General features: G+C 53.9%; 1 protein-coding gene across 7 annotated transcripts in view; it reads left to right on the plus strand.

The window, feature by feature from the left end:
• TRIM9 (tripartite motif containing 9) overlaps positions 1-25,551 on the plus strand; it is a 77,880-nt gene that overhangs the window by 35,785 nt on the left and 16,544 nt on the right. For 5 of the 7 annotated variants that reach the window (XM_074869214.1, XM_074869216.1, XM_074869218.1 and 2 more), the window contains exons 2-7: positions 6,767-6,862; positions 7,327-7,449; positions 17,899-18,009; positions 19,327-19,480; positions 22,184-22,341; positions 25,033-25,171. In XM_074869214.1, the coding sequence (XP_074725315.1) occupies positions 6,767-6,862; positions 7,327-7,449; positions 17,899-18,009; positions 19,327-19,480; positions 22,184-22,341; positions 25,033-25,171 (781 nt within the window). The remainder of the gene's footprint in view (positions 1-6,766; positions 6,863-7,326; positions 7,450-17,898; positions 18,010-19,326; positions 19,481-22,183; positions 22,342-25,032; positions 25,172-25,551) is intronic. The other 2 variants (XM_074869215.1, XM_074869220.1) reach the window with 1 other exon arrangement.

The following is a 25,551-nucleotide window of genomic DNA, read 5'->3' on the forward strand; positions in this document are numbered from 1 at the left end:
CAGACTGGCTCTTAGGAAGTATTTCTTTGCAGAAGGGGTTGTTGGGCGTTGGAATGGGCTGCCCAGGGCAGGGGGGGAGTCCCCATCCCTGGAGGTGTTCAAGAGGCGGGTTGACATAGCACTTAGGGATATGGTGTAGTTGGGAACTGTCAGTGTTAGGTTAACGGTTGGACTAGATGATCTTCAAGGTCCTTTCCAACCTAGATGATTCTATGAAATTCTTTGTGGTGTCACGTCACATCATGTGCGTTAGGAGCTGGCGGGCAGAGCTCTAGAAGCTGCTGTCTGTGAGCAGTGATCAAACAGAGCTGGTTTTCAGTAGATTTCAGGCTTGTTTACTTGTCTTTATCAGAGTAATTGCACAGGGATCACTGATAGACTTCGTGGATGTGTGCAAGGGAAACGGGGAAGGGATCTGGGCTGCTCAGTGGGAGCAGAGGCAGCACAGCCAGCGGGCACGGGGGTGTTGCTGGCGAGCAGCCACGGGTTTTCGCAGTGAGCACGTAGCAGTGATGCTAAGTCAGCCCCAGAACAGCCCCAGCAGGAGCAATTGCGTGATTGTCGGGTGGGCAAAGGAGGAATGAGAAGCGGGGTGAGGGCATGATTTCATTTTGGCATTTATCATTGCTGGGAGCCCCCCAGCACAGATCGGCAGGGCCCTTCGTGGCACTGGGCACAGCCAGCTCCCCACAGTCGCCTGTCTTCCGTGAGGACCAGCCTCCGCAGCACCCTGGTCTGGTCTCCCCTCACCCCACACCTCGGGTTCGAGTCTCAGGCTGCAGCTCCGGGCAGAGCTTCTGGTTTCCCTTCTTAGTGTTGAATCCAAAAGTCAAGCTCTCGTGACTGGAGCCGAAAGCCAATTAGCAGCAGTTTAGCTTCATCAGCTTCCTGACTGAATGTGAGTTTTAATTAAGCATCCCATTTTAATTAGTCAGGCATCACATACAGTAAGCTTGCCTCAAGATTCAAAGGCTGTAGGACCTATGCTTTAATTAAAAGAAAGAAGCACATGACTTCAAATCCAGCATCTATGACAGCTCCTCGTCCTGTACAGGCAGAGCAGCTGGACACGGCATCTTTTCTTGCCTTGCCTTATTCCTCTCCTCTTTTACCTCTTTTAACCAAGTAACAAGCACCAGGACAAGAGGGAATGGCCTCAAGCTGCACCAGGGCAGGGTCAGACTGGCTCTTAGGAAGTATTTCTTTGCAGAAGGGGTTGTTGGGCGTTGGAATGGGCTGCCCAGGGCAGGGGGGGAGTCCTCATCCCTGGAGGGGTTGAAGAGTTGGGTTGACCCAGCGCTGAGGGATCTGGTGGAGTTGAGAACGGTCAGTGTGAGGTTCATGGTTGGACTGGAGGATCTTCAAGATCTTTTCCTACCGAGATGATGCTGTGATTCTTTAAGAGAGCAGAAGAACTGGCTTCGAGATGACTTGGTTGGAAGGAGCGAAGAAACGGGCTGGTTGCAATACTTGGGATGTCAGAGCAGGTACTGAGCTCTCACAGTGTAATGCCGAGAGCTCTTTAGGAGTGAGTTTTCTGTCCTGGGGTAACAGGGAGCACCTAGCCCATCTGAGGCTGGTAGGGAGGTGCAGTCATCTGAAATCTTAGGTGCAAACGGCCTTTGAAGCAGGTGTAGTCCGCAGCAGCCCAGAGGAGGTGGCTTTCGCAGGGCACGCGCTTAGGCAGTGAACTCCTTGCTACAGGACCTTGTGGGTGATAAAAGCTTGTTGGTCCACGAGGAGACAGGACAGTTCTGGGGAAGAGAAATCCGAGGTGGGTTACGCAGGCTACATGAAAGCCATGCCAGCCTCGTGAGGGTCCTGAGCTGAGAACTGGTGGAGGCTGGAAAAGCACCGTCATACAGAAAATGCTGCACTAGGCTGTACATTTGGCCTGACGTTGAACAGAAATGGCCTTTCTTGACCTCATTTGAATTTGTGACCTTTCACCATCGCACACAAACTTGTTTCCCTGCTTGTGGGTGGCTGGCCTTGCAGGCTGGGGGTAGGCAACTCTTGGGTGTGCAGGGGCACGGGGAGCAGGACTTCCAGCTGGCCAGCATCTGGGCTAGCAATTGGTTTTTGGCTTGCAGAGGAGCCCTCCTCTCCACTGAGCAGAGGAGGGAGGAGACTGGTGTCTCTGCTGAATACTCCAGGCATCTTGGCTAGTGTCAGAGCCTTCAAGCGAGTTGGGGTTTGAAACGAGAGCAACTGATCTTGCTCTTGTTGGTGGCCAACACGAGCTAATGTCAGGCTTGTCTTGATGTGCCAGATGGAGCTGTCACACAGAGCCGGCTCCGCAAATCCAGCACCCGATGCCGAGCAGGACCCGTCGCCTCCTAAAATAACAGGCCCAGCTCCCTCCTTGCCTGAAGGTAAACCTGGAGGAGCTTCCAATGCTGGCAGCTGGGTTGTACGGGAGGAGAACCAGACCAGCTCCGACTGAGAGACGATGCAGAGTTTTAAATGGTGTTTTTCTCCATTTCTTGGAGCCTGCTCAGCTCTACTGAGGCACCAGCCTTCTGCACCAACTGCGCTCATCCGTGCTCTGGGACAAGGGAGAATCAAAGAGTGACAGAAATCCCTTTGTCAGCCGTGCCTGGGAAGGAAGGTTACAGAGCTATTAGCGAGCACAAAGAGGGGACGGATTCTCTCCTAAGTGCTCCGGGGACAGAGATTTAAATGCTTAGCTCCCATTAATGCTAATGTGAATTACAGAGGTCTCTTCTTACTGCCTTGAAACAAGAGCATTGAAAAAGAGGCCAGCTTTCTGCAAAGAACAAATTCACTTGATTTTAAGACAGTGCTAAATGGGTTTTTTCTTCATGTCACACTCATTAATTCCCCTGCCTGTGCTAGCTCAGGGTGGGACTCTGCTCTGGTCCAGCACATGTGAGCTGGCTGGCCCACTGCACGCTGGAGGACACTGGGTCTCCATCCACCATCCCCTGCTCTGCGGGGGGACAGTGGTCCCCAAAGTGGGGTTCCCAGCCCCCAGAAGCCGCACAGATTTTGTTTCTGCATGGAAATGCAAAGCGCAATGTTCCAGCTTTTCTCAGGGAGGGGAAATCCCTCCAGCATGTGTCAGAAATATTAACAACATCTCGTTTCCTGCGATCTGGTACAGCACCCACAGGAAACAAGGCTTGAGGTCCTTCTGACCCCTGCTCCTGTGCGGAGGACTCCTCCCGAGCCTCCATGTAGATCACACACTTGTGAGAAACCTGTGACTCTGCCTTCCGTGTCTGGTGATTAAATCCTTCTCCAAAGCGACACACTGCATTAAAGCTTGGGTTTGCTCCAAGGGTCATGGAAGGTACCTGTAGAATTTACAGACCAAATCAGTCATTTAATTTCTCTCCGCAGCCTCTGACCTATTAACATAATAACAGAAACCAGAAGGACTTTGTTTTTCCATGGCATACGGTTATGAATCATGTTGTCACCGCGCCTGCAGCGCTGCCCTTAATGAATACATTCAGGCATGCCCACGAGTCCCTGCGCACGTTCCCGTACGTGCTCTGTTGTCGTATAGCATTAATTAACCTTGTTTAATGGGCTCGCCGTGATGGCTTGCAGCTCCGCGTGCCCAGCAGGATGACTCTTGCCATAAGCAGCAGGGATGCAGCGGGAGAGATGGCCAGATGTTTGTCGCAAAGGGGACGTGTCCAGTAACGCGTCTCTGTGCCGGGAGAGCCTCGACAGCCTGCTCTACCGAGAGATCTGGGCGGGCTGGAGCGATGGGCTGAGGCCAACTGGAGGAGTTTCAATAAGGCCAAATGTCAGGTCTTGGCCCAAATGTCACTTGGGCCTCAACAACCCCCAGCAGCGCTACAGGTTTGGGGAGGAGTGGCTGGAGAGCTGCCAGTCAGAGAGGGACCTGGAGGGGTTGATTGATAATCAGCCAGCAGTGTGCCCAGGTGGCCAAGAATGCCAATGGTATCCTGGCTTGTATCAGCCATAGCGTGGCCAGCAGGGACAAGGAAGGGATCTTACACCTGGACTCGGGACTGGTGAGGCTGCACCTCGATGACTGTTCAGTTTTGGGCCCCTCACTCCATAAAGGCCATTGAATGACTCGAGCGTGTCCAGAGAAGGGCAGCGGAGCTGGTGCAGGGTCTGGAGCACAGGTCTGATGGGGAGCGGCTGAGGGAACTGGGGGGGTTTAGTCTGGAGAAGAGGAGGCTGAGGGGAGACCTCATGGCCCTCTACAACTCCCTGAAAGGAGGGTGCAGAGAGGGGGGATGAGTCTCTTGAGCCAAGGAACAAGCACCAGGACAAGAGGGAATGGCCTCAAGCTGCGCCAGGGCAGGGTCAGACTGGCTCTTAGGAAGTATTTCTTTGCAGAAGGGGTTGTTGGGCGTTGGAATGGGCTGCCCAGGGCATGGGGGGAGTCCCCATCCCTGGAGGGGTTGAAGAGTCAGGTTGACCCAGCGCTGAGGGATCTGGTGGAGTTGGGAACGGTCAGCGTGAGGTTAATGGTTGGACTGGAGGATCTTCAAGGGCTTTTCCAACCAAGATGATTCTGTGATTCTGCAACATGATGGGGACCCTTCCTGGAGATTGTCACGAAGCTCGTGCTGATGAAGAACTAAACCTTAGAGCTTCTGTGGCCAGTGAGTGGCCTGTGGCTACCCATACATGGGAACTGCCATCACCAGCTTTGCACAGGCTCTTGTGCATATCACTGTGAGCTGGACATGCTGGTGTGGGTGACCCATTCTTCATGAGGAATGGGACAGGGTGTCCACTGTGCACCTACCAACCTTACAATTGTAGAAAAAATACAGTTCCCTGACTAGTTCCTGCCCCTCGCCTGCAGGCACTGGTGACATCTCAGGCAGCGGGAAGGGCTGAGCTGAGAAGGGGGACGCAGTGTAAGACAATGGGGGGGATTCTTCTTTTTCTTTTTGTGGACAGGCTCAGAGCTTGCTGCGCCGTGGAAGACGTGCTGTGAGTCCGGGGTGAAGGAGCTGCCCATGGACAGTGCACACTGGTGTCACGGAGCTCTTATTGAATTTTAAAAGCACATTTAAAATGCTTTCCCATTAGGAAGGCCTCAAAGAGTTATGTTGATATAAAGATGCCCTTTCTGAAATGTATGTGCATAGAAGAAAAACCCTTCCCAAGACTTTATTAAAGGAAAAAAATACACCATGCTGCAATTTTCATGAGGAGCTTGTAAACATAACAAACTCCTGCTGATTTTCTCTATTAATTGCCTGCATTCTCGAAGACCGAGGTCCTGCAGCTCTCGGTTCTCAGCAAACCACCTTGTTGGGCTTAAGACATCTTCCTAAATCTGGGAGGGCCGGAGTGGTGCGTGGGCTGCGGAGGGCGAGCATGGGGCAGGGCAAGGCAGGCTTTTGCAGGGGCGCAGCGGGGAGGACGAGGCAGGAATGGGTTGTTCCTGCGGCATGTGGGGCTGCCGGCGCCGTGGGGAGCAGCTCGGGCTCCAGCCTTGGCTCTTCTCCAGCCTTTGCTCAGGGAGGGGAGGGAGGAGAGATGGGGAGGCCCTGCTGCGCTGACTTAGCCATCCCATTTTTATTAGAGATGCATTCGCTGATTAGCTCCACATCCTAATGACTTGGGCACGATAAATTACAAAGGAAATGCAGAAATCACTAGAGTTATATTAACATCTCCCGGGGAAGCAGCAGGAAGGTCATTTTCTGGGCCATTAAGTGGTCGCCATTTGTTTGCTACCTCGTCTCTTCAATAGCAATTCTTTTTTTCACCATTTCAGCCCAGCGCCATCTCAGCAGGCGCTGCGCTCCAGTGACCTCGCATCGCTTCTGTGCTCACTCCCCCCGCTGCCCTCTCCCGTCTCCCCTCCTCTCTCTCCCCACACCCGCATCCGGGGGAGCACGGCACGACGGGGCAGATGCCAGCCCGGTGCCAACGTCCTGATCACAGGAGGGATGGTCACATTAGGTTTTTGGAGATTTGGGGACACCAGCCATTTTCTGGGCTCCACAAAGAAAGACCACGCCTACGTGGTATTTGCAGGCAATTTGCAGCCCACGAAAGAGGCAAAATCTCTCCAGAGGTAAATTGTTGCAGGTGATTTGCCCAGCTCTTGAGATAATAACTTACTGAAATCACGGCAAAAGGGGAAGATTCCTGAATTAATGTTGGGAAAGTGCCGTGAAAATGTAAAAGCACAGGACATGATTGTTATTATTGCTGTGTTACGCTGCTCAGTTCAGGCTGTGGGTGTTTGCTCCCACCCCTAGCACCGGAGGAGGAAGGGGCAGTCAGTATTTTGCATGGCAGGGAAGGACTCTGCTTTACCTTAGCTTTCAGGAGGGACTGGAAGTTTTTCAGTCTGATTCGGGTGGCCTGACCTGTGCCCTCTTGCTGATCATCCTCAGCAGACATGGGTCAGATCCTACAGAGTTTTTGGTGTCTGGCTCCCTGGAGAGCACAGATCCAGGGGAGGTAGCGACTGGCTCACTTTGAGACCCAGGGTGGACGTGGCTTGTCCCTGATCACCCAGGGAAGCCTCTGGAGGAGGTGGGCACTGAATATCTGCTTCCCACACCCAGGGCATCCGTGATGATGGTTAATCCTCCTTTTCCTCTCCTTACACTCAGGGCAGCAGGGGCAGAAGGGCACGTCGGTGGGTTGCTGAAGGCTGCACACCCCAGGAAGGCACCACTGGGCTGCAGCCCATCCCCAGCCCAAATCGCACACACATCATCTCCTCCAGCACAAGGATGAGGCCAGGACATGGCAATGACCTCGCTCTTTCTTCCCTCTGCAGAGCCAGCTTTCCCAGGCCCTGAACGGCTTGTCAGACAGAGCCAAGGAAGCGAAAGAATTCCTGGTCCAACTCCGCAACATGGTGCAGCAAATCCAGGTACCGTGTCTCCTGGCTGAGGAACAGCCCTTTCCCACCAAGCTGAGCTGCTCTCTGTGATCCTCTGTCCCATCTCCCCAGCTTGGTTTGGTGGGTGCTCTCCCAAAGGGGCCCACACCTGATTTTTCATATTACCCCTCTGCAGCCCACCCAAAAACTGCTCCTCCCAAAGCTGCCTGTGTCACAGAGGGAGCAGCAGAGACCCCAGCCCTTCCCATCTCTACCATAAGTAGATCCAAGGATGTGGCAGGATGGACCAAACCTGTTCCTCACAGCCACCACCACATTTACCATGAACCAAGGGCGTGAGCAACCCACATGCTAATGCCATGGATCTGTGAGTCACAGCGGTGCAGCCCCACATATAAAAATGGCCTATGTGGTATCATAAAAAAAACCAAAACAGGTTTCCCAACTGAAATGGAGACACGCCCCAGGCTGTGATTGTCTGCTCTGACCCGCAGGAGAACAGTGTGGAGTTCGAGGCCTGCCTGGTGGCCCAGTGTGATGCCCTCATCGACGCCCTCAACAGAAGGAAAGCCCAGTTGCTGTCCCGGGTCAACAAGGAGCACGAGCACAAGCTGAAGGTGAGCCCCTACCCACTGGCTCGGGAGGTTAGAGAGCTTCCTGCAGGGTTGGCACCAGATGGGGACAAGGACTGGGATGCTGTTTGTTGGGGTGAAGCGCCGCAGGAGGAGCAGGGAGGTCACTGGAAAGCCACTCTTCTTGCTTGTCACATCAGCTGAATTCTGGTTTGCTGCAGACACCCAGCCTGCTCCCAGCGTGACAGGCCCCGAGCAAAGTGCTGCTTTGGTTCCGACTGAATTACTCCATTATTGGGCCAATTACTAGTCATTAGGTCGACAGAGCCATGTGTGCAGCATCCACAGGCTGGAACATGACCTTGATCATGTCCCATGTTGCTCCAATGAACATTAAAACTGCCTAAAATGAGGGAGGAGCCCACCAGTCTCTGATCTGTCTGCAGATGATGGGCACCGCAACACGAGTGCCCGTGAGCATTTCCCTCAGGAGATGGACAATAGCAGCTTTGTGGGACCAAGCCCAGCATCAACGCTCGGTGTCCAACAATAAAGCGCAACCCCAACCAGGCATGCTACGCCGCCGGCCTGGCTTCGAGGCGCAGAGAGGACCCCCGCTGCCTGGTGGACTCTCTTCAGGGTTAATTAAACTCTCACAAAGCCAGGCAGCACAAAGCAATTTCCTTGCTCAGCACAACTCGGGGAGGCCTTTCACTTTTTGGCCGGAGGAGGTGATCTGCATCCCACTGCTTGCTCTTACCATATCGCCTGTCCCCCCAACACATGCACATGTACATCCCACCCCCATCCACCCTTCTTATCACCTGGGCTTTGTCATTAGGCAGGCTTGAAGGAAGAAATAGCCCCTGGGTTTCAGGCTGGACTCTGTTAAAGTCAGCCCTCGAGCCTTCCTCCGTGAAGGGCCGACCTCTTGCAGCATCCCACGCGCCGTGGGAAGGGAGCTGCATGGGCAGAAAGGGCTTGAGCAGACGTGGCACGCGAGCCTGCATCCAGTTAGCATCACAGCAGCTGGTGTTTAAAATCCAGAAGTTGCTCCCCTCTGCTTCGCAGTCTGTGCAGTGTTGGTCAGATTTTTAGCCTCAAATTATTTGATTTTCCCTTTTTATTCTTGCGTGGGTGGAGGGGGTAAGTATTAAATGCAGCAGTGCTGCCTTAGTTTTAGGTTTCTATGGGGAGAGTCGTGCAGCCCTGAGCCACCCGAGTGCCAGCGGGAGTCCTGCACACTGAGATTTGCTTCCCAGGGTTTCAGCATGGTCAGGCTGGGACACGCAGCCTTGGCACGCAGCCCGGATGGACGCACATCCTTCCCCTCTGCCTTGGGGACAAGGACAGAGAGGGTCTGGCCTTCTTCCACAAGCTGCAGACGGGACAGGGGGTGTGGGAGAGTCTCAGTCCTCTTGGGTACCTCCCTTCTGTCCTCGCTGTGCACACACAGGGTCCTCTGGCCACACCAGGCCACCGAGGCCAGCGTTTGCCACCAACCCTGCAGCCTGGCCCCTGCACCCCCTTCCCCAGCACTGCTGATGTCCCCACATGCTGTCACCCAGGGGAAGGGGCTGCCCAGGTCATCGCTGCGTGGGGCAGCTTCCCCTTTGCCCCCCCCTAAGGAACCCCCCGGACAAAGGCAGCACCTGCAGCTCCAGTTGGGCACAGGCTGGGCTCGCTTAAATGGTCAGGGGAACACCACGAGACATGAAAGGGGACCAGCATTGTGCCTGGAGCAGCTGCGTCCCAACAGGATGTCCCCTCCTCTGCCCGAGGCTGGGGCTGATTCAGGGAGGGGGATAACAAAGCCCCCAGCTCTTGCTCTGAGGTGCTGGAGCGCTGGAAGCATTGCTGAGGGACAGGAATCCTTCCAGGGAGGACAGTGTGCAGGGTGTGAGATTGTGCGGCAGAGGGGCCACCTCCCCACCTCTGCCTGCCCCATCCGCAGCAGCAGAGAATCACAGAGTCATGGAATGGTTTGGGTTGGAAAGGACCTTAAAGATCATCCAGTGCCAACCCCCTGCCACAGGCAGGGACACCTTCCACCAGCCCAGGTTGCCCAAAGCCCCGTCCAACCTGGCCTTGAACCCTTCCAGGGAGGGGGCAGCCACAGCTTCTCTGGGCAACCTGTGCCAGGGCCTCACCACCCTCACAGGGAAGAATTTCTTCCTTATATCTCATCTAAATCTCCCCTCTGTCAGTTTAAAACTGTTACCCCTCATCCTATCCCTCCCCCCTGATCAAGAGTCCCTCCCCGCTTTCCTGTCGCCCCTTTCAGTCCTGGGAGGCCGCTCTAAGGTCTCCCCAGAGCCTTCTCTTCTCCAGCTGAACCCCCCCAACTCTCTCAGCCTGTCCTCACAGGGGGGTGCTCCAGCCCCCCAAGCATCTTCGTGGCCTCCTCTGGCCCCGCTCGAGCAGGTCCGTGTCCTTCTGATGTTGGTGCCCCCAGAGCTGGACCCAGCACTGCAGGGGGGTCTCCTGAGAGCAGAGCAGAGGGGGAGAATCCCCTCCCTCGCCCTGCTGGTCACACTTCTGATGCAGCCCAGCACACGGTCCTGCATACACTGTGCCATGTGCTCGGCGCCATCTCTTCCTACACATGCCCTGGCACTCACTTTGTGCTGAATTTGGACCCATGGTGGGTCCTGCTGCAGGGCCATGGGGCTTCTCCTGGTTGATGTTCACATGAGGACAGGACAGTGGTGGCTGCTGACTTGCAGTGATACCTTCACCCTCCCATAGGAGCCCAGGCCAAAGCATCCTAGGCTAGCCTGCGTGTCCACTTGCCACTGCCATGTCCCCAAAGCGTCTCAGCTGAGGAGGAGATGGGCAGATAGATTGACTAGTGAGACTTATCTGTGCCACCCAGGAGCCCTTTCAGATCCAAACTAGGTGCTTCAGCAGCCCTGGCTGCAGCCGATCTCTCCGTGGGCTGCCCCTCCTGGTTGTGGGGACAGTGGCCGTCTCGGCACGGTATGACACCGTGCGAGCGAGGAGGAGAGGCACGAGGGACAGAGCCTGCCGCTGGCACGGTGCCACAGGCGCCTTTCACCACAGAGCCCAAGTTCTCATTCCCATGCAGAGCCCAGAGTTAGGCTCAGCTTGGCTTTACGACTGACCTACTTTGCCTTGACACATATTTCATGGAGGCAGGCACAAATCCAGATTTGCCTGTGGGCCAACACTAATTACTCCAGAGCGGGGAGAGGTTTGGGAGGAAAAGAACTTGGAAGGGGCGTTTCCCTGCCTTTTCCCAACCTTCCCCTACACTTGGATTCAGATTAAGAACCTAGGCTTTAAAAAATACCATCTGGAGGAGCAGTGGGGCCAGATGCCTGCTCCAACTCTGGGTCAGACCTCTTTGTCTGTCCACTCCTCATTGCTGGCCCTGGTTTTCAGAGGACCAGTATGGTCGACCCCAAAGGAAGATGCCCTATGGCATGGGCTAGTTTGAGCAGGGGACATAGAGGCTTCCCTGCAGTGCTGTCCCGGGAAGAATCACAGGATCATCTAGGTTGGAAAAGACCTTGAAGATCCTCCAGTCCAACCATGAACCTCACACTGACCGTTCCCAACTCCACCAGATCCCTCAGCGCTGGGTCAACCCGACTCTTCAACCCCTCCAGGGATGGGGACTCCCCCCCTGCCCTGGGCAGCCCATTCCAACGCCCAACAACCCCTTCTGCAAAGAAATACTTCCTAAGAGCCAGTCTGACCCTGCCCTGGCACAGCTTGAGGCCATTCCCTCTTGTCCTGGCGCTTGTTCCTTGGCTCAAGAGACTCATCCCCCCTCTCTGCACCCTCCTTTCAGGGAGTTGTAGAGGGCCATGAGGTCTCCCCGCAGCCTCCTCTTCTCCAGACTAAACCCCCCCAGTTCCCTCAGCCGCTCCCCATCAGACCTGTGCTCCAGACCCTGCACCAGCTCCGTTGCCCTTCTCTGGACACGCTCGAGTCATTCAATGGCCTTTTTGGAGTGAGGGGCCCAAAACTGAACACAGTCATCGAGGTGTGGCCTCCCCAGTGCCGAGTCCAGGGGTAAGATCCCTTCCCTGTCCCTGCTGGCCACGCTATTGCTGATACAAGCCAGGATGCCATTGGCCTTCTTGGCCACCTGGGCACACTGCTGGCTCCTGTTCAGCCGGCTGTCAATCACCACCCCCAGGTCCCTCTCTGACTGGCAGCTCTCCAGCCACTCCTCCCCAAGCCTGTAGCGCTGCTGGGGGTTGTTGTGGCCCAAGGGCAGCACCCGGCATTTGGCCTTAGTGAAGCTCATACAGTTGGCCTCAGCCCATCGCTCCAGCCTGTCCTGATCTCTCTCTAGAGCCTCCCTACCCTTGAGCAGATCAACACTCCCACCCAACTTGGTTTCATCTTCAAATTTACTAAGGGTGCACTCGATCCCCTTGTCTAGATCATCAATCTAGATTGATGAAATCCCTCCTCAGTCCACAGCACACACGAATTGAGCTCTGAGTGCACCTCCTTTAAGCTCTTGGCAGTGTGGTGGACTGTTCTGGCCTTCTTCTGGTCTTCAGGTTGTAGGATGTCTTTGCTCTGTGATTTCACCACGATACTTTCACTGCAGAGCCCTTGCAGGCAGACAGCGGTTGTCACATTCTCCACGGGAGCTAATTATATAGGAAACACTCACCAAGGGCTCTTGTCCATAGCGCTGGATCTCCAGAGATGAAATGCTGGTCCATGATCCTTCTTTTAGGGGTTACAGTCAGGGTTTTCCAGGAAGCCCAAGGGGAGTTGGTGACCCCATTGGATTAGGTCACTGGTGATCAGGACTGGTGTGAAAAGATGAGAAATGGGAGAGAAGCACAGGTTTAGTTTCCTGTACTGTACCATTTCTGTATGGAAATACCAGACAAGATACACAGGTCAGACAAGCTCATCACGAGGTGCATTAATTCCCAAAGATACAGATACCAGACTGCTGCTTTCTCTTACAAATCCCTCCCGAGTCTGCACTATTTTCCCCCTGCCGTGGTGTCTGACCACCTTGGGAAAGGCATCAGCACAGGGAGCTGGGCACTGAGGACGAGAACCTCTGCAGAGCTGTGATGGGGTGCAGGGACACCTCTGGTTTTCTGATGTCCCTCAAGCTCTCCGCTTGTTGCGTCAAAGAGCTGGATCAGGTCTGTCCTCTGTGTTAAAGGATCTCACCAGACTGTGGGTATCTCTAGGCTTGTTTATTAACAACTCATAGTTGGGCCATCACCTCAGTGAGTGGCGACAGCTAACAAAAAGCACCCTCTCTATATATGATATAACATACAATCCAAAGAGTCTTTGGTGATTTTTCCAGGAACTTTCAGCTCTCAATTCATCATCAATTTCAAAAGTCCATTGTATTCCACAGTTTTGGCTAGTTCTTATCGTTCCATTCCAATTCTTCTTTGGACACGCTGCTCACTGATGAAGTCTTCAGTCATCGTGGTTTACTTATCTTCTGAACAATCTTCATCATAATTCACTTTTAGACTTCTGAGAAAAAACTCAAAATGTTCTATTTAACATATACTTAATCTATGTCTAACTTTTCATTACCTAGCCTTTCTAAGTTGCTTTAACTGTCAGTATTGTTCCTAGAGCACCTGTGCTCTATTAATTAAGCCTATAAAACAATATCTATTTATTAATTATTCCTGCTATTAATAATATCCTAAGAGAAAAGAGTTTTCTAAAGCTTGTTCCTTTTACACTCTGTGGCATCTGTCCATGTGCCACGTTCTCCAGAGGTTCTCTCTGCACTGGAGACCACGTCTCTGTATTGCACCTTCCCACCTTTGCTGGTGCCTTTGATCAGAACAGGCTGTGGAAGCCGTGGTGCCACCACCAGCATCGCACGGGGTTGTTAACGCAGCAGCTCCGCTTTTCCCAGCTCCAGCCCGAGCCTCCTCTCCCAGTACCAAGAGGCAAGTCACCATGGAAACATCCACCTGGAAATACTCTGCTCAGAGGACGCGTGATTGTGGGATTCAGCACAATCAAACCATTGGGATCTGTCCCGGGGATTTTGCCATCTGGGATTTTTCCATCTGGGTTTGCAGCACCGTGGCAAAGCGCAGCAGTACCGCTCCCCATGGCACCACCCGCCATCCCCACAGCCGTGCTGGTGACCGTACCCTGGCCACAGTGAGGAGGCTCCCTGACATCCACGTGTCCTCCACGTGACATCCCTGGCAGGTCTCGTCCCAGGCACTGAGGAGCTGAGGTTCAAGTGAGGTCGGGTGCCTTGAAAACCGATTATCTCGCCAAGTACTAAAAAGAGGAGGAAGGTGAGGAAGACATTTAAGTAGACATGAGTGCAGATGTTACTGCCTTCTAGGAGCTGTATTAAAATGTAAATTATAGTTAATGTCATCTTACAAGGAAGAAAAGCTCTTGGAATAAATTTCCTATTTTAAGGTACTAGTGAACTGCTGTGAGTACACAGCAAAAGTCCTTTTTATAGGCTGTAATTAGCCAGGTTCTGGCTGTTGCCTCTTTTGGCACCTAAAGGGGAAAAAAGGCATTTGATAAAAACAACCACAAACAAAATGTATGGAGCTGCCCAGATCCCCTCGCCAGCTGAGCCTTTAGCCCTTTCCCAGAAGATACCACCATTCAGTGAGGTGTGTTACCCGCACAGTTTCGGGAGAGGTTTGTAAACTCCCTGCCTCCACACAGAATTGATGGCAGCCTGGTTTTCCTGGTGATCCAGTGAGTATTGCAAGGCCTCTGAGGCCTCCTGAGGCTGCCCCTCAGCCCAGCACAGCCTCAGTTGATTACATGAGTCAAAAGCTTGAGGAACTTCCAGATTTCACTTTCAGCTCTCTTCATCGAAATACTCTCCATGACTGGGGTAACAGGGAGCTGAGGTACCCCGGGGAGCGGAAGTCCCTGATGCATGAGGAGAACCACAGGATGCTTAAGGCCGTATGGAAAACTGGCTTCACTGGCCCCACTGGGTTCAGACCATGCTTTCAAAGGTGTGGCAGATGTTTATGTTTTATTTTTAAAACATTCATTTCCCTAATCAAAGCGATTCATGGAGTCTCACTGTTCCTGTCTGCGTCCTGTTTCTCTCACGTGGAGCACAGAAGCTGTAAAGGCATGAAGCCCCGCCAGGTCCCAACCAAAAGTCCCTCTTCTTGCCTTGGAAATAGTTTGCTGGTGGTGAAGGGAACATGGATTTCCACTGTCGGCTTGTCTGCTGCGTAGATGCTGCAATTAAACTGTTGTTTCATGCTCTAGTTCTCCAGATGAATAGGTGCTGGGTCTCCGAAGGGAATCGCAGAGTTACAGAAGGGCAGGATCGCTGGGGCTGAAGGTGTCAGAGCCTCAGCCGCTGCTTTGGGTGCAATTTCTGAGCACCTAGAGCAGGTTGCCCTGGGCTGCCTCTGGTTGGGTTTGGAATGTCTTCAAGGCTGGAAACTCCACATTGAACTCCTCTCTGTTCTAGTCTTTGACCACCTTTATGAAGAAAGAAAAAAAAAAAAAAAAGCTTTTACTTATGTTTAAATGGAATTTTCTGGATCTCAGTTTGCACCCACATGCATAAAGATTTACGCAGGCTCAGTGGCAGCCTGCAGCAACCACCTCCACTCTGGACCAGACCTTTATTAGCAGGGATAATCAGCCAGGAAGCTCAGTAATTACTCAGCCTGGAGCTGCCTGGTGCTGGCCTCACCTCATCTCACTGCTGGGGAGCAGGCAGGGTAGAGGGGCAAAGCCAGGGCTGGCATCACCGTGCCCCAGCTCCCTTCTCCCAGACAGTGCCAGGAAGCCTCACAGCCTCATGCTGACACCAGAGTGGTAGTGGCAGGTCCCCTTGCCTCGCTGGTAGCCCTGTCTCATGGCCAAGGGGGTGCCGGGTGTGCCAGCCACATGTCCAGGGCTGTCCTGGGACACCATGCCTGTCTTCACCAAGCAAATGCTGTTTCTTGGAGCCGTGTGTCTGGCTGGCAGTAGCAGATGACAATTCTGGTAATACTTTGAAAGCATCTACTCAGGCAGAGAGAGGCTCACAAATTCATTGTGCTGGGCAAACCAGACTGAGATTTAAGCTGCAAAGAAGATAAGAAGATTGTTTTACCAATCCCATCTTTGCTGGCTTCCTGGTGACTTGTGCATTTCCCCGAAGAGGGGTCTCTTGTGAAAGAAGGAGGCTGCTTTTCTGGGCGTTCAGGGTGGGATTCCCACTTGCCCATCTGCAACCCAGCAGGCCGGGAATGCAAAACCTTGCTCTGGCTCGGTCAGTGTGGTCAGGAGATGCTCTAACAGCAAGATTGGAGCCCGCAGGCTGAACTCATCTCACACTTGGTGTTACACCGTGATCTGCAGCTGAGAGACCCAACATCTGCACAGCCAACAACCCTTGCAAGAGCAGAACAACCCCCCAACATCCTCTCCCTGAGCGGAAGATATCAAATTAATGCAAGGGGCTGATTTGTGTTGCATGGGAGGGGCTGCAGGTTGCTGCAAGGCTTTACACCCCCACTGCACCTTCTGGATCCCACCCCGAAGGACTGACCATCCCCACGGAGAAAGGAAGGCCAGGGGCTGGCCCACTCTTTCAGAAAAGGTCAGTGTAGGAGTCCAGACCTCCAGGACTAGCTGTTGCCTCCGCTCCATCCCAGCAGAGCCATTCCAGTGCACTCAAGCATTAGCAACTAGCACTGAATGAACTCTTCCTTCTAATGACAGCGTTTAAGGCCAAAACCAGTGTGTGCCAATTGTGCTGCTCGCTAGCCCCATCTCAGAGCCATCCAGCATCTCTGCAAGCCTCCGTACACATCTCGGTCCCGAGGAGCAATATGGGAGCTCCCTCTGCTGCCTTGTCCACCCTGCAGACGGGGTGCGCTGGCTGCAGTCCCCTCCCCAGCACCCAGGTTTTCTCCGACCTCCCTCTGCCACAGGCTGGAAACATCAGGCCGGGATTGCTAAAAGCAGCGAGGAGTTGGCTGCTCCCTAAAAACCAGGAGCCGGCTAGGAGGGTGCTTCATGGCATTTCACAGAAGCAGATGTGTTGTCCCAAGTTGCAAGACTGGTATTTCTTTTCTTCCTGTTAGGTGATTAAGTAGAGGTGATTAAATTATAATTAAACAACACATGATGTGCTTGATTGCCCCGCAGGAGTCATCGCCCCCCTTGAAGCCCAGGTTCGTTCACCACAGGAGGCTTCGTTTCACCTCCCCATCCCTTGGACCGTAGGGATGCTCACAGGAGGAGGAGGTTGCTCCTCAGTCCAGGGGGGTTATTCGAGCACCGCTGGGACTCACCGACCGCAGTGCTGAGGACATGACTGTGCTTTCAGAAATGTTAATTGCAGCTTTTTCCATCGCACTGCAGCTGCAGATGCTGATGCGAAGCTCAGCTTTACTGTCTGTGATATCCTGAGTAGCTGCATAGCTTTGTTCAGTCCTAGTGGGGAACTTTACACAGCTTTAAAGCTCTTCCAGAAAAAAAAAAAATTATCTGCTGTGAGCACGTTCCTCTAAAGCATAAAATCTCTCTTCCTGAGCTGTTCTGGCAATCTCCCGTGACAGAAATCCCGCTGACACCAGGTGCTGTCTCCTTCTGCAGGGACTCAGCATGAGGGACCAGCCAACTTTCAAATACATCCTCGTGGTATTGGAGCCTGAGCCCCGTCCTCCCCGCTGTGTTTCAGGGACGGTCAGCAGAGCCCGCAGGCACCGGTCAAACCACACGCTTGCTTGTACTCCACTGCTGGGATGCTGAAACACGTTCCCCTGGGGAAACCGTCCGTGGGTGCAAGAAGATGTGTTTTAACGTGCAGCCTGGGCAGCTCCAGGCAGAGCTTGACATGCTGTAGGGAGCCCTGTCACAAGGCGAGCAGGATTTATCTCCTCTTGCTGGCATACCTCTCCCTCTGAGCTCATCCCCAGACTCCCGCTGCAGCCGGTGGAGAAAATGAGGTGATTCTGCAGCGTGGTCCCTCTCAGCTGATGGGCAGGTGAGCATCTCAAACAGATCGTTAGTCAGAGCTGAAGCTGGGGGAGCTGATGCGTTCGTTCCTCTTGGAAATACCAAACCAGGCTCACTCCTCGCCTGGGGTGGTTGGATGCAGCTGCCCCGGAGCCAACCCCGCAGCCCGGCTGCCCACCGAGGAGGGATGGGGCAGCCCTGTGGAGGCTGCAGCAGCAGTTGTGTATCCATGGAGGTAGGCACTTGCTTTGCGTGGAGTTCATAAGCTGTCATTTGGAAGCTGTCTTAATTAAAAGACAGAGCGTGGAACTGCCCTACTGCTTTGAATAATTATGTGGGTTAATGATTTTAAGCTAAACAAGCTGCTTGTTCACCAGGTTTTCAAAGATCTGAAATTCAGCGTATGAATCTTGGCCAGTTCTGCCTTTTTCTCTTCCCTTGAGTCTTTGCCTCGCTTTGCATCACCCTGTGCCACGCAAGGCCTGTTTGCCCCCCATCTCCCCAAACCCCACGGCTCTGTGCAACACTGCTCTCCTTGTCCCGTTGCAGGTGGTACGAGACCAGATTTCTCACTGCACAGTCAAGCTGCGCCAGACCACGGGCCTGATGGAGTACTGCCTGGAGGTCATCAAGGAGAACGACCCCAGTGGCTTCCTCCAGGTTGGTGTGAGCTGTTCATGTCTGGACTGCGAGGGGAGCAGGAAGGGCATAGCACAGCCGAGGGCCTCAGGGTAACGCAGTGGAGTTGGGGGAATTACACCAAGGATGATACCCCCAGCTTTTCCAGCCATAAAATCAAGGGCCAACCTCTCCTCGCCTCCAGGTTCGCGGCAGGACAAGCAGAACCAGGCCAGGGACATTTCTTACTCTGACCATAGAAGGTTGCAGCGGGCGGTGGTGTGTCTCTGGAGCAGTGATGGTAACATGCTGTCTCGTGGCTCTCCAGAGACGGACTTACAGCGCTTGAGAACTGCAGCCCACCTTTGGGCTGGTCCCTTTGGTCCTAGACCCTGCCTTTAAAATAGTCACAGAATCACAGAATCATCTTGGTTGGAAAAGCCCTTGAAGATCCTCCAGTCCAACCATTAACCTCACCCTGACCATTCTCAACTCCACCAGATCCCTCAGCGCTGGGTCAACCTGACTCTTCAACCCCTCCAGGGATGGGGACTCCCCCCCTGCCCTGGGCAGCCCATTCCAACGCCCAACAACGCCTTCTGCAAAGAAATACTTCCTAAGAGCCAGTCTGACCCTGCCCTGGCGCAGCTTGAAGCCATTCCCTCTTGTCCTGGCGCTTGTTCCTTGGCTCAAGAGACTCATCCCCCCTCTCTGCACCCTCCTTTCAGGGAGTTGTAGAGGGCCATGAGGTCTCCCCGCAGCCTCCTCTTCTCCAGACTAAACCCCCCCAGTTCCCTCAGCCGCTCCCCATCAGACCTGTGCTCCAGACCCTGCACCAGCTCCGTTGCCCTTCTCTGGACACGCTCGAGTCATTCAATGGCCTTTTTGGAGTGAGGGGCCCAAAACTGAACCCAGGAATCGAGGTGCGGCCTCACCAGTGCCGAGTCCAGGTGTAAGATCCCTTCCCTGTCCCTGCTGGCCACGCTATTGCTGATACAAGCCAGGATGCCATTGGCCTTCTTGGCCACCTGGGCACACTGCTGGCTGCTGTTCAGCCGGCTGGCAATCACCCCCGCCAGGTCTCTCTCTGACTGGCAGCTCTCCAGCTGCTCCTCCCCAAGCCTGTAGCGCTGCTGGGGGTTGTTTAACCGAAGTGCAGAAAAAGTCCCCAAAGCTCCTGGCGTCCCTCTGCCAATCCGAGCCTGCAGTGAAGGGCAATGCTAGATACCATGTGTGATATCCCCCCCTTTGGCAGTCGGGGACAGAAGTGGCAGCCTGGGAGGCACAAGGAAGGAGAGCAGGGAAGGGACAAGGCACAACATGTGGCCCTGGGTAGCTGAGGGTGCTCCTTGCCACCAGATCTCCGACGCTCTCATCAGGAGAGTGCACTTAACTGAGGACCAGTGGGGCAAGGGGACGCTCACCCCCCGGATGACCACGGACTTCGACCTGAACCTTGACAACGCCCCTCTGCTGCAGTCCATCCATCAGCTCGACTTTGTGCAGATGAAAGGTAAGAATATTTCGAGTGCTTTTCATGCAACTCCTCACAGGGAAGGGGCAGGAGCGGAGGGTTTCTCATCTCCCAGCAAGATTGGACCCCCCAGACTCAGAGTTATACCCATTCCTGTGTGCTTTGCACCCCTGAGCCAGCCATCTGCCTCCCTGTCTTGGATCCCTGAGTAGCTCTGTGCCAGACTCAGGCATTAGGAGCTTGAGTTTGCCTGGCAGTGCATTACAAAGTGCTCTGCAGGTTGGGACCATGGTCTCTGGAGCAGCACAAGGTGCTTCCCAAACCTCTCTGCTCACACACACTCCCTTGCTCAGTGCTGAGCAGCATCTGGCTTGGGTCAGCTAGCGAGCTGCCTGCCTCCAAACACAAAGGCACAAAGAGCCACGCCACTTAGCTCAGGGCCGTTCTTCCCTCCCATCTCCTCCCTGTTGTTTTAGACCTTCATTTCAGTTTTAATTTCCTCCTTGTTCTCCATTCCCTCTGTGCTCACTCTCCCGTAGCCCAGAGAGTCACTGCATTTGCATCGCTTTTCAGGAAGCAGAGAGCTGGTGCAACCTGTGAGCAATTTGCAATTTGGCAAGCCCTGGGAAGCTGACAGAAGATACAAATGGGCTGAGGCACAGGGAAGCTCAGGAGGACGTTGAACGTAGCCCTGTACCTTCAGCTGGTGCAAATGAGCTGCCTGGAGGAAAGGCCACCAGCTGCGGGTCTGGCACAGCTCTTCATTGCCCCTCACTGCTCTTTGTTGCCGTCACTGTTGGATTTCCTGACTCGGGAGCCATTTGCACACACCAGCATTTCTCAGCGGTCAGACACAGGAAGGCTGTTGACCACGCGCTTCCTCTGTAACGATAACGAGCATCTTCAAATAATGGCCCCGCTGGTATTTGCTGCAGTGAGAAGGGTGTGTTGGACATGGCTGCTCATCGTTAGCCAGGCCATTAATTTGGAATGTCAGTAACATTTTTTGATAATGAGGCGAACCAAACCCAGTGAGGGCTGGATTATGGTTTTGATTACACACCAGTTGTGGAGATGTTAGCGTGTTCCTGCCCTCCCTTCTTCCAGTTTAGCCCAGAGGGTTATTTTCATTAATAAGAGCAACTCTGATGCTAGTTTAGCTGCCCGCCCTCCTCTGTGGAGTCAGGGCAGAGCTGACAGAGGCCATCCTCTCTTCTCACCCTCTCTGTGGAAATAAGTTTTATAGACTTTGCAGAAGGTTGGGTTTGGATCCCAAACACATGTTGCAGCACCGAGGGAGGCAGGGCAGCACCAGAGGTCTCAATAACGAGCAGGGGTGAGCCATAGTACAGGGCATCCCGCATCCCTTGCCAGCACACACTGGGCATGAGCAGCATCCCTTCTGCTGTAACACGAGGGCTTTCTCCACTCCGTTTCCCCAGACACTCAGCCTGGGGGTTCCTGCTGATGATCCGACCCCAGGAGGTGGAGGAGTCGCAGAGGGCAGTGGTGAATGGTGAACCTTTGCCAGTGAGTCTGTCTTTTCCCTCCCAGGCATCCATGGCTCCTCCACATCTTGGCTGGATTCTCCATGTCTTTTTTTCGCTGGCTCTCATCAGCCTTTGGGCAGTGAGGATGAGGATGGAGGACGAGCAGCTCTGTTGAGAGGAGGTTTGGGAGGGCTGTCCCTGACCGGGGGATGGGGTGTACCAGTGGACATCCTCTTCCCCTGTCGTGCTGTCACCCCTGTGTGCTTTTCAGAGCAGGAGCAGGCTGCGTTACACACTCGCAGATGCCCAAATACAGCAGCCTGAGCAGAAAAAAGTCTTTTATGTCCCCTGCGTAGCTACTGGGAGGCTATAGGGTGCACAGCCTCCCAGTTTCAGCTCCAGAGGCATGCGGAGGCTGCAGGCAGGGACTGCCTGGTGCCAGTTTGGAGGCTTCTCTGACATGTGCTTGTGCTCCTCGTGCCTCCCTGGGAGGTGCTCAGCAGCAAGGGGTGTTTGCTGGCTGAAGGGGCAGCTCTGGGGGCCCCACGGGAACCCCCAGAGTGGGTGCTGTGCTTGGGACAGAGTGGAGGGACCCTGAGCCTTTTCCGGCAGGTCATGGGCAATCACTCCCTGGCACTGAAGCAGCATCGTTGAGAGACACACTCAGCTCTTCACCAAGTTCGTGCAGTTGTCTCCCCTTTTAGGACAGACTCTACCATGGCAAAAAGATCAGGCGCTCCCTGTTCTGCAGGTCCTGAGGCTCGTCTCTGCTGCTCCGTCATCACTTGTTTTGTTGCAGTGAATTTATTTGGTGGAAAAGCAGAGCGGGGCTTACTGCTGGGGTGTGGATAAGGCCAGGCCCACAGCTGCTCTGCAGAACATGTGGGAGAGTGTCTCAGGTTTGGGACCAGCTGCTGGGAGAACTCCAGGCAGTTCTATACCAGGTGTATTGTTGCACTGCTATATTTCACCAAAATGCATAAAAAACCAGGAGGAGAGCAGAAGAGCTCTGGGGAAATCTCAGCTTCACCAGGCTGCGGGGTGGAGGAATTTGGTGGAGCTTGTTTGGAGGACCGTCCTTTCTGCTTCCTCCCCACTTCACACCCACAAAATTGCAGTTACATCCCTTGTACCACGCTGGCTTCTGAGGCAATAAATGCATCTTCCATGCTCCGAGACGTGCGTGCCGCAGCTATTGCCCTGCTCCCCCTCTGTGGTGCTAGCAGCCAGGGTTACACTAATTTGTGTTTAGTTTCCTCCCCAGTGCCGGCCCCTCCGATCCTGCAGCTAGAGGAGTGTTGCACCCACAACAACAGTGCCACCTTGTCCTGGAAACAGCCCCCCTTGTCAACCGTGCAGGTGGAAGGCTACATCCTGGAGCTCGATGATGGCAACGGCGGCCAGTTCAGGGTAGGTACTTGGAGCACAAAGCCTGTCCCAGCGGCGAGGTGTTACTCCTGGCTCCGGTATTGCCCTGCCATGAAGTGACCAAAGAGTTCCCCAGGCTTTTTGCAAGTCCTCTCCTTCCCTGGAAACACAAGACTCGCTGCTGGGGTGTCCAGGGAAGCTGATGGTGCAGACAGGCTGGGGGCTTTTTTGGTGGGCAAGGTTATTTGAGTGGATGGAAATACCTTTCCAGTGCCCGATATGACTTGGAAATGCAAAGAACACATTTGAAGCTCCATCTTTTTAGGTTGCTAAATATTTCATACAAGGTATGCTAATTGCCATGAAAGACTCATGGTTTGCCAGCTGCCGGCAAGAAGAGGTGTTTAAGGCCTGAGGGCTTTTAAATTGCTGTAATTACACAATTAAAATAGGATTTTTCTCTGATCCGACACGCTGATAATTATCCTAGCGTCTTCACATCCACCGAGGGCAGGCGCAGGGACCAGCCCATCGTGTTTTCTGAATTCATCCACAGGAAACTCAGGCAGACAGGAGCCAGAGCAGAGTCAAGGCAGAAGAGAGGTAACATGGGTGGGATTTGGAGAGAGAAGGGAGCAGGAGGCTGTGTTTGGGGAGACCAAGGCTCAGCACAGCCACCCCAGCAGGGCGAGGGCAGTTCCCCAGAGCGGAGTCTTCTCTCAGGAGGCTTCAATATGCCCAGGAATGCCGCTGGGATTATAGAGGGCTGCTCCAGACACAGCCAGTGCCACAAAGGGGAACATCTCTGGCTTCTCAAATCACTGAACCATTCTCCTGCCCAAAAGCAGTGAGCTGACCTTGTCAGGCAGCAATTTGCCCAGAGAGCTGGGAGTGCCAACTGTCCTATAGGTGACAGTCCCTGCCCAGAGCAGGTCAGTGTGTAGCCCAGCCTCTTAGCTACCTCCCTTACAGACAGGCAGGAGACTTTGAGGGTGTCCTGAGGCAAGAGGACTCTGCCTTTGGGCATCAAGCCCCAGAGGGGCTCCTTGCAGTGAGCCTGGGGTGGTGAAGTGGGAGCTGTGCTCTCTCTCATGGGGTGCCAGCTGCAGGAGAGCTCTGTGGGTGCTGGAGCCCAGGTAGATCAGAGCCACCTTACTGTCCCATCCCCAGTCTCACCCAGTTCGTTAGGACACCTACGCTGTGCTCCTGGATCCCAAGCACTGACCTGTCACTGTTCCCAGGTCTGCTGTGGCTTGGGCCGCTCCTGTCCGCAATCAGGGTGGCAGGAGGGGTGGAAGCCATCATCTCTGCTCTGCCATGCAGGGGAGCATGTGGGTGTCACAGCCCGGGCTGGAAGCCCAGAGAATCGCAACGGTTCTGTGATCCCCTCGGGTTAAATTAAGGTGAAACGACACCAAACAACCTGTTAAAATGTTTTACTTGCGGTGGAGAACAATTTAAACTTGGAAAAGGATAATAAGCAATGTGGTCTCTTATAAATCTATAAGAAAGAAAAGAAAGGAAAGGAAAAGAATGGAGAGAAAGAGAGTCGAAAAAATCCAGATCACCACCCCTGGATCCAGCATTGTCTCAGGTCCAGTAATCCTGGGTGGTGAGTGCACACGGATCCAACTTCGATGGTGGGTGCACACACAGGAAAGTTTCTGTTGCCCTTTTAAGTTCATCTTATTAGCTGATTAGCATACTAGACGAGGAAGGGCAGGACTTCCACAAATTCATTTCCATGAGAGATGAGGAAAAAGGTCTCCTGATGCCCAAGAGCATTCAAAATTGTTTTCTGCAGGGGTGTTTCTGTGTCCTGGGCTCAGTCTGTAGACATTCTCTGGCAGAGCTCTTCCAGGATTCAGTGGGAGTTTGGCTGGGATTGATGCCTTGTGACTTGCCCCAGTATGAATAGCATCTCCATCCCCTACAGAAACTGGTTTTATGGCACAGTATTCACAGAATCATTGAATCATGGAATGGTTTCAGTTGGAAGGGACCTTAAAGATCATCCAGTTCCAACCCCCTGCCACGGGCAGGGACACCTGCCACTAGCCCAGGTTGCCCAAAGCCCCGTCCAACCTGGCCTTGAACCCTTCCAGGAGGGGGCAGCCACAGCTTCTCTGGGCAACCTGTGCCAGGGCCTCACCACCCTCACAGGGAAGAATTTCCTCCTTACATCTAATCTAAATCTCCCCTCTGTCAGTTTAAAGCTGTTACCCCTCATCCTATCCGTACATCCCCTGATCAAGAGCCCCTCCCCCCTTTCCTGTCGCCCCTTTCAGTCCTGGGAGGCCGCTCTAAGGTCTCCCCAGAGCCTTCTCTTCTCCAGCTGAACCCCCCCAACTCTCTCAGCCTGTCCTCACAGGAGGGTTTTCCAGCCCCCTGAGCAGCTTCGTGGCCTCGTCTGGCCCCGCTCGAGCAGGTCCGTGTCCTTCTGATGTTGGTGCCCCCAGAGCAGGACCCAGCACTGCAGGGGGGGTTCTCACGAGAGCAGAGCAGAGGGGGAGAATCCCTTCCCTCGCCCTGCTGGTCACACTTCTGATGCAGCCCAAAGTATTGTCAGGGAACAAATCGTCGGGTCGTTTTGCTGTGCTTTATATGCAGAGCTCCTGAGCCTGCTCCAGGTAGCAGAGCACGGCTGAACCCTGGGCATCACGACCACCAGGAGCCGTTCTCCCACTGCCGGGACTCTGCGGTGTGTGAGCACTAATTGCGCTTGCTTTGCAGGAGGTGTACGTGGGCAAGGAGACCATGTGCACGGTGGACGGGCTTCACTTCAACAGCACGTACAGCGCACGCGTCAAAGCCTTCAACAAAACCGGAGTCAGCCCGTACAGCAAGACCCTGGTCCTCCAGACATCTGAGGGTAAGGCATTGCACCAGCTCCAGCCCCACGCGCTCGGACGCTGCTCACACGCGCGCGTGGGGCCCATCCAGCACACCCAAGCTTAGCACTGCGATACAGGGAACCGCTCCGCTGGTCCTCCAGTACCTCAGCAGTTCACTGCAGGAAAGCAGGAGGGGAAAGGATATGTCAGGAGCCTCGAACAGTGCCAGAATTTCTCACTCACCCCTTTCCTTCTTGCAGATGTTCTTTGGGGAGGTACAGTGACAGGCATCCCGCAGAGAGGTATTGAAAATTTGGTTGCAACAGGGTTTGTATTATACAAAGGGAAGCTCATATGCTTTCATTAATCCCAATTAAAATAAAACAACACTGTCGGCGTTGCTCCTGAGACACTAAAG

Source organism: Strix uralensis, chromosome 4 (assembly GCF_047716275.1).
Source record: "Strix uralensis isolate ZFMK-TIS-50842 chromosome 4, bStrUra1, whole genome shotgun sequence".
Classification (NCBI taxonomy): Eukaryota; Metazoa; Chordata; class Aves; order Strigiformes; family Strigidae; genus Strix; species Strix uralensis.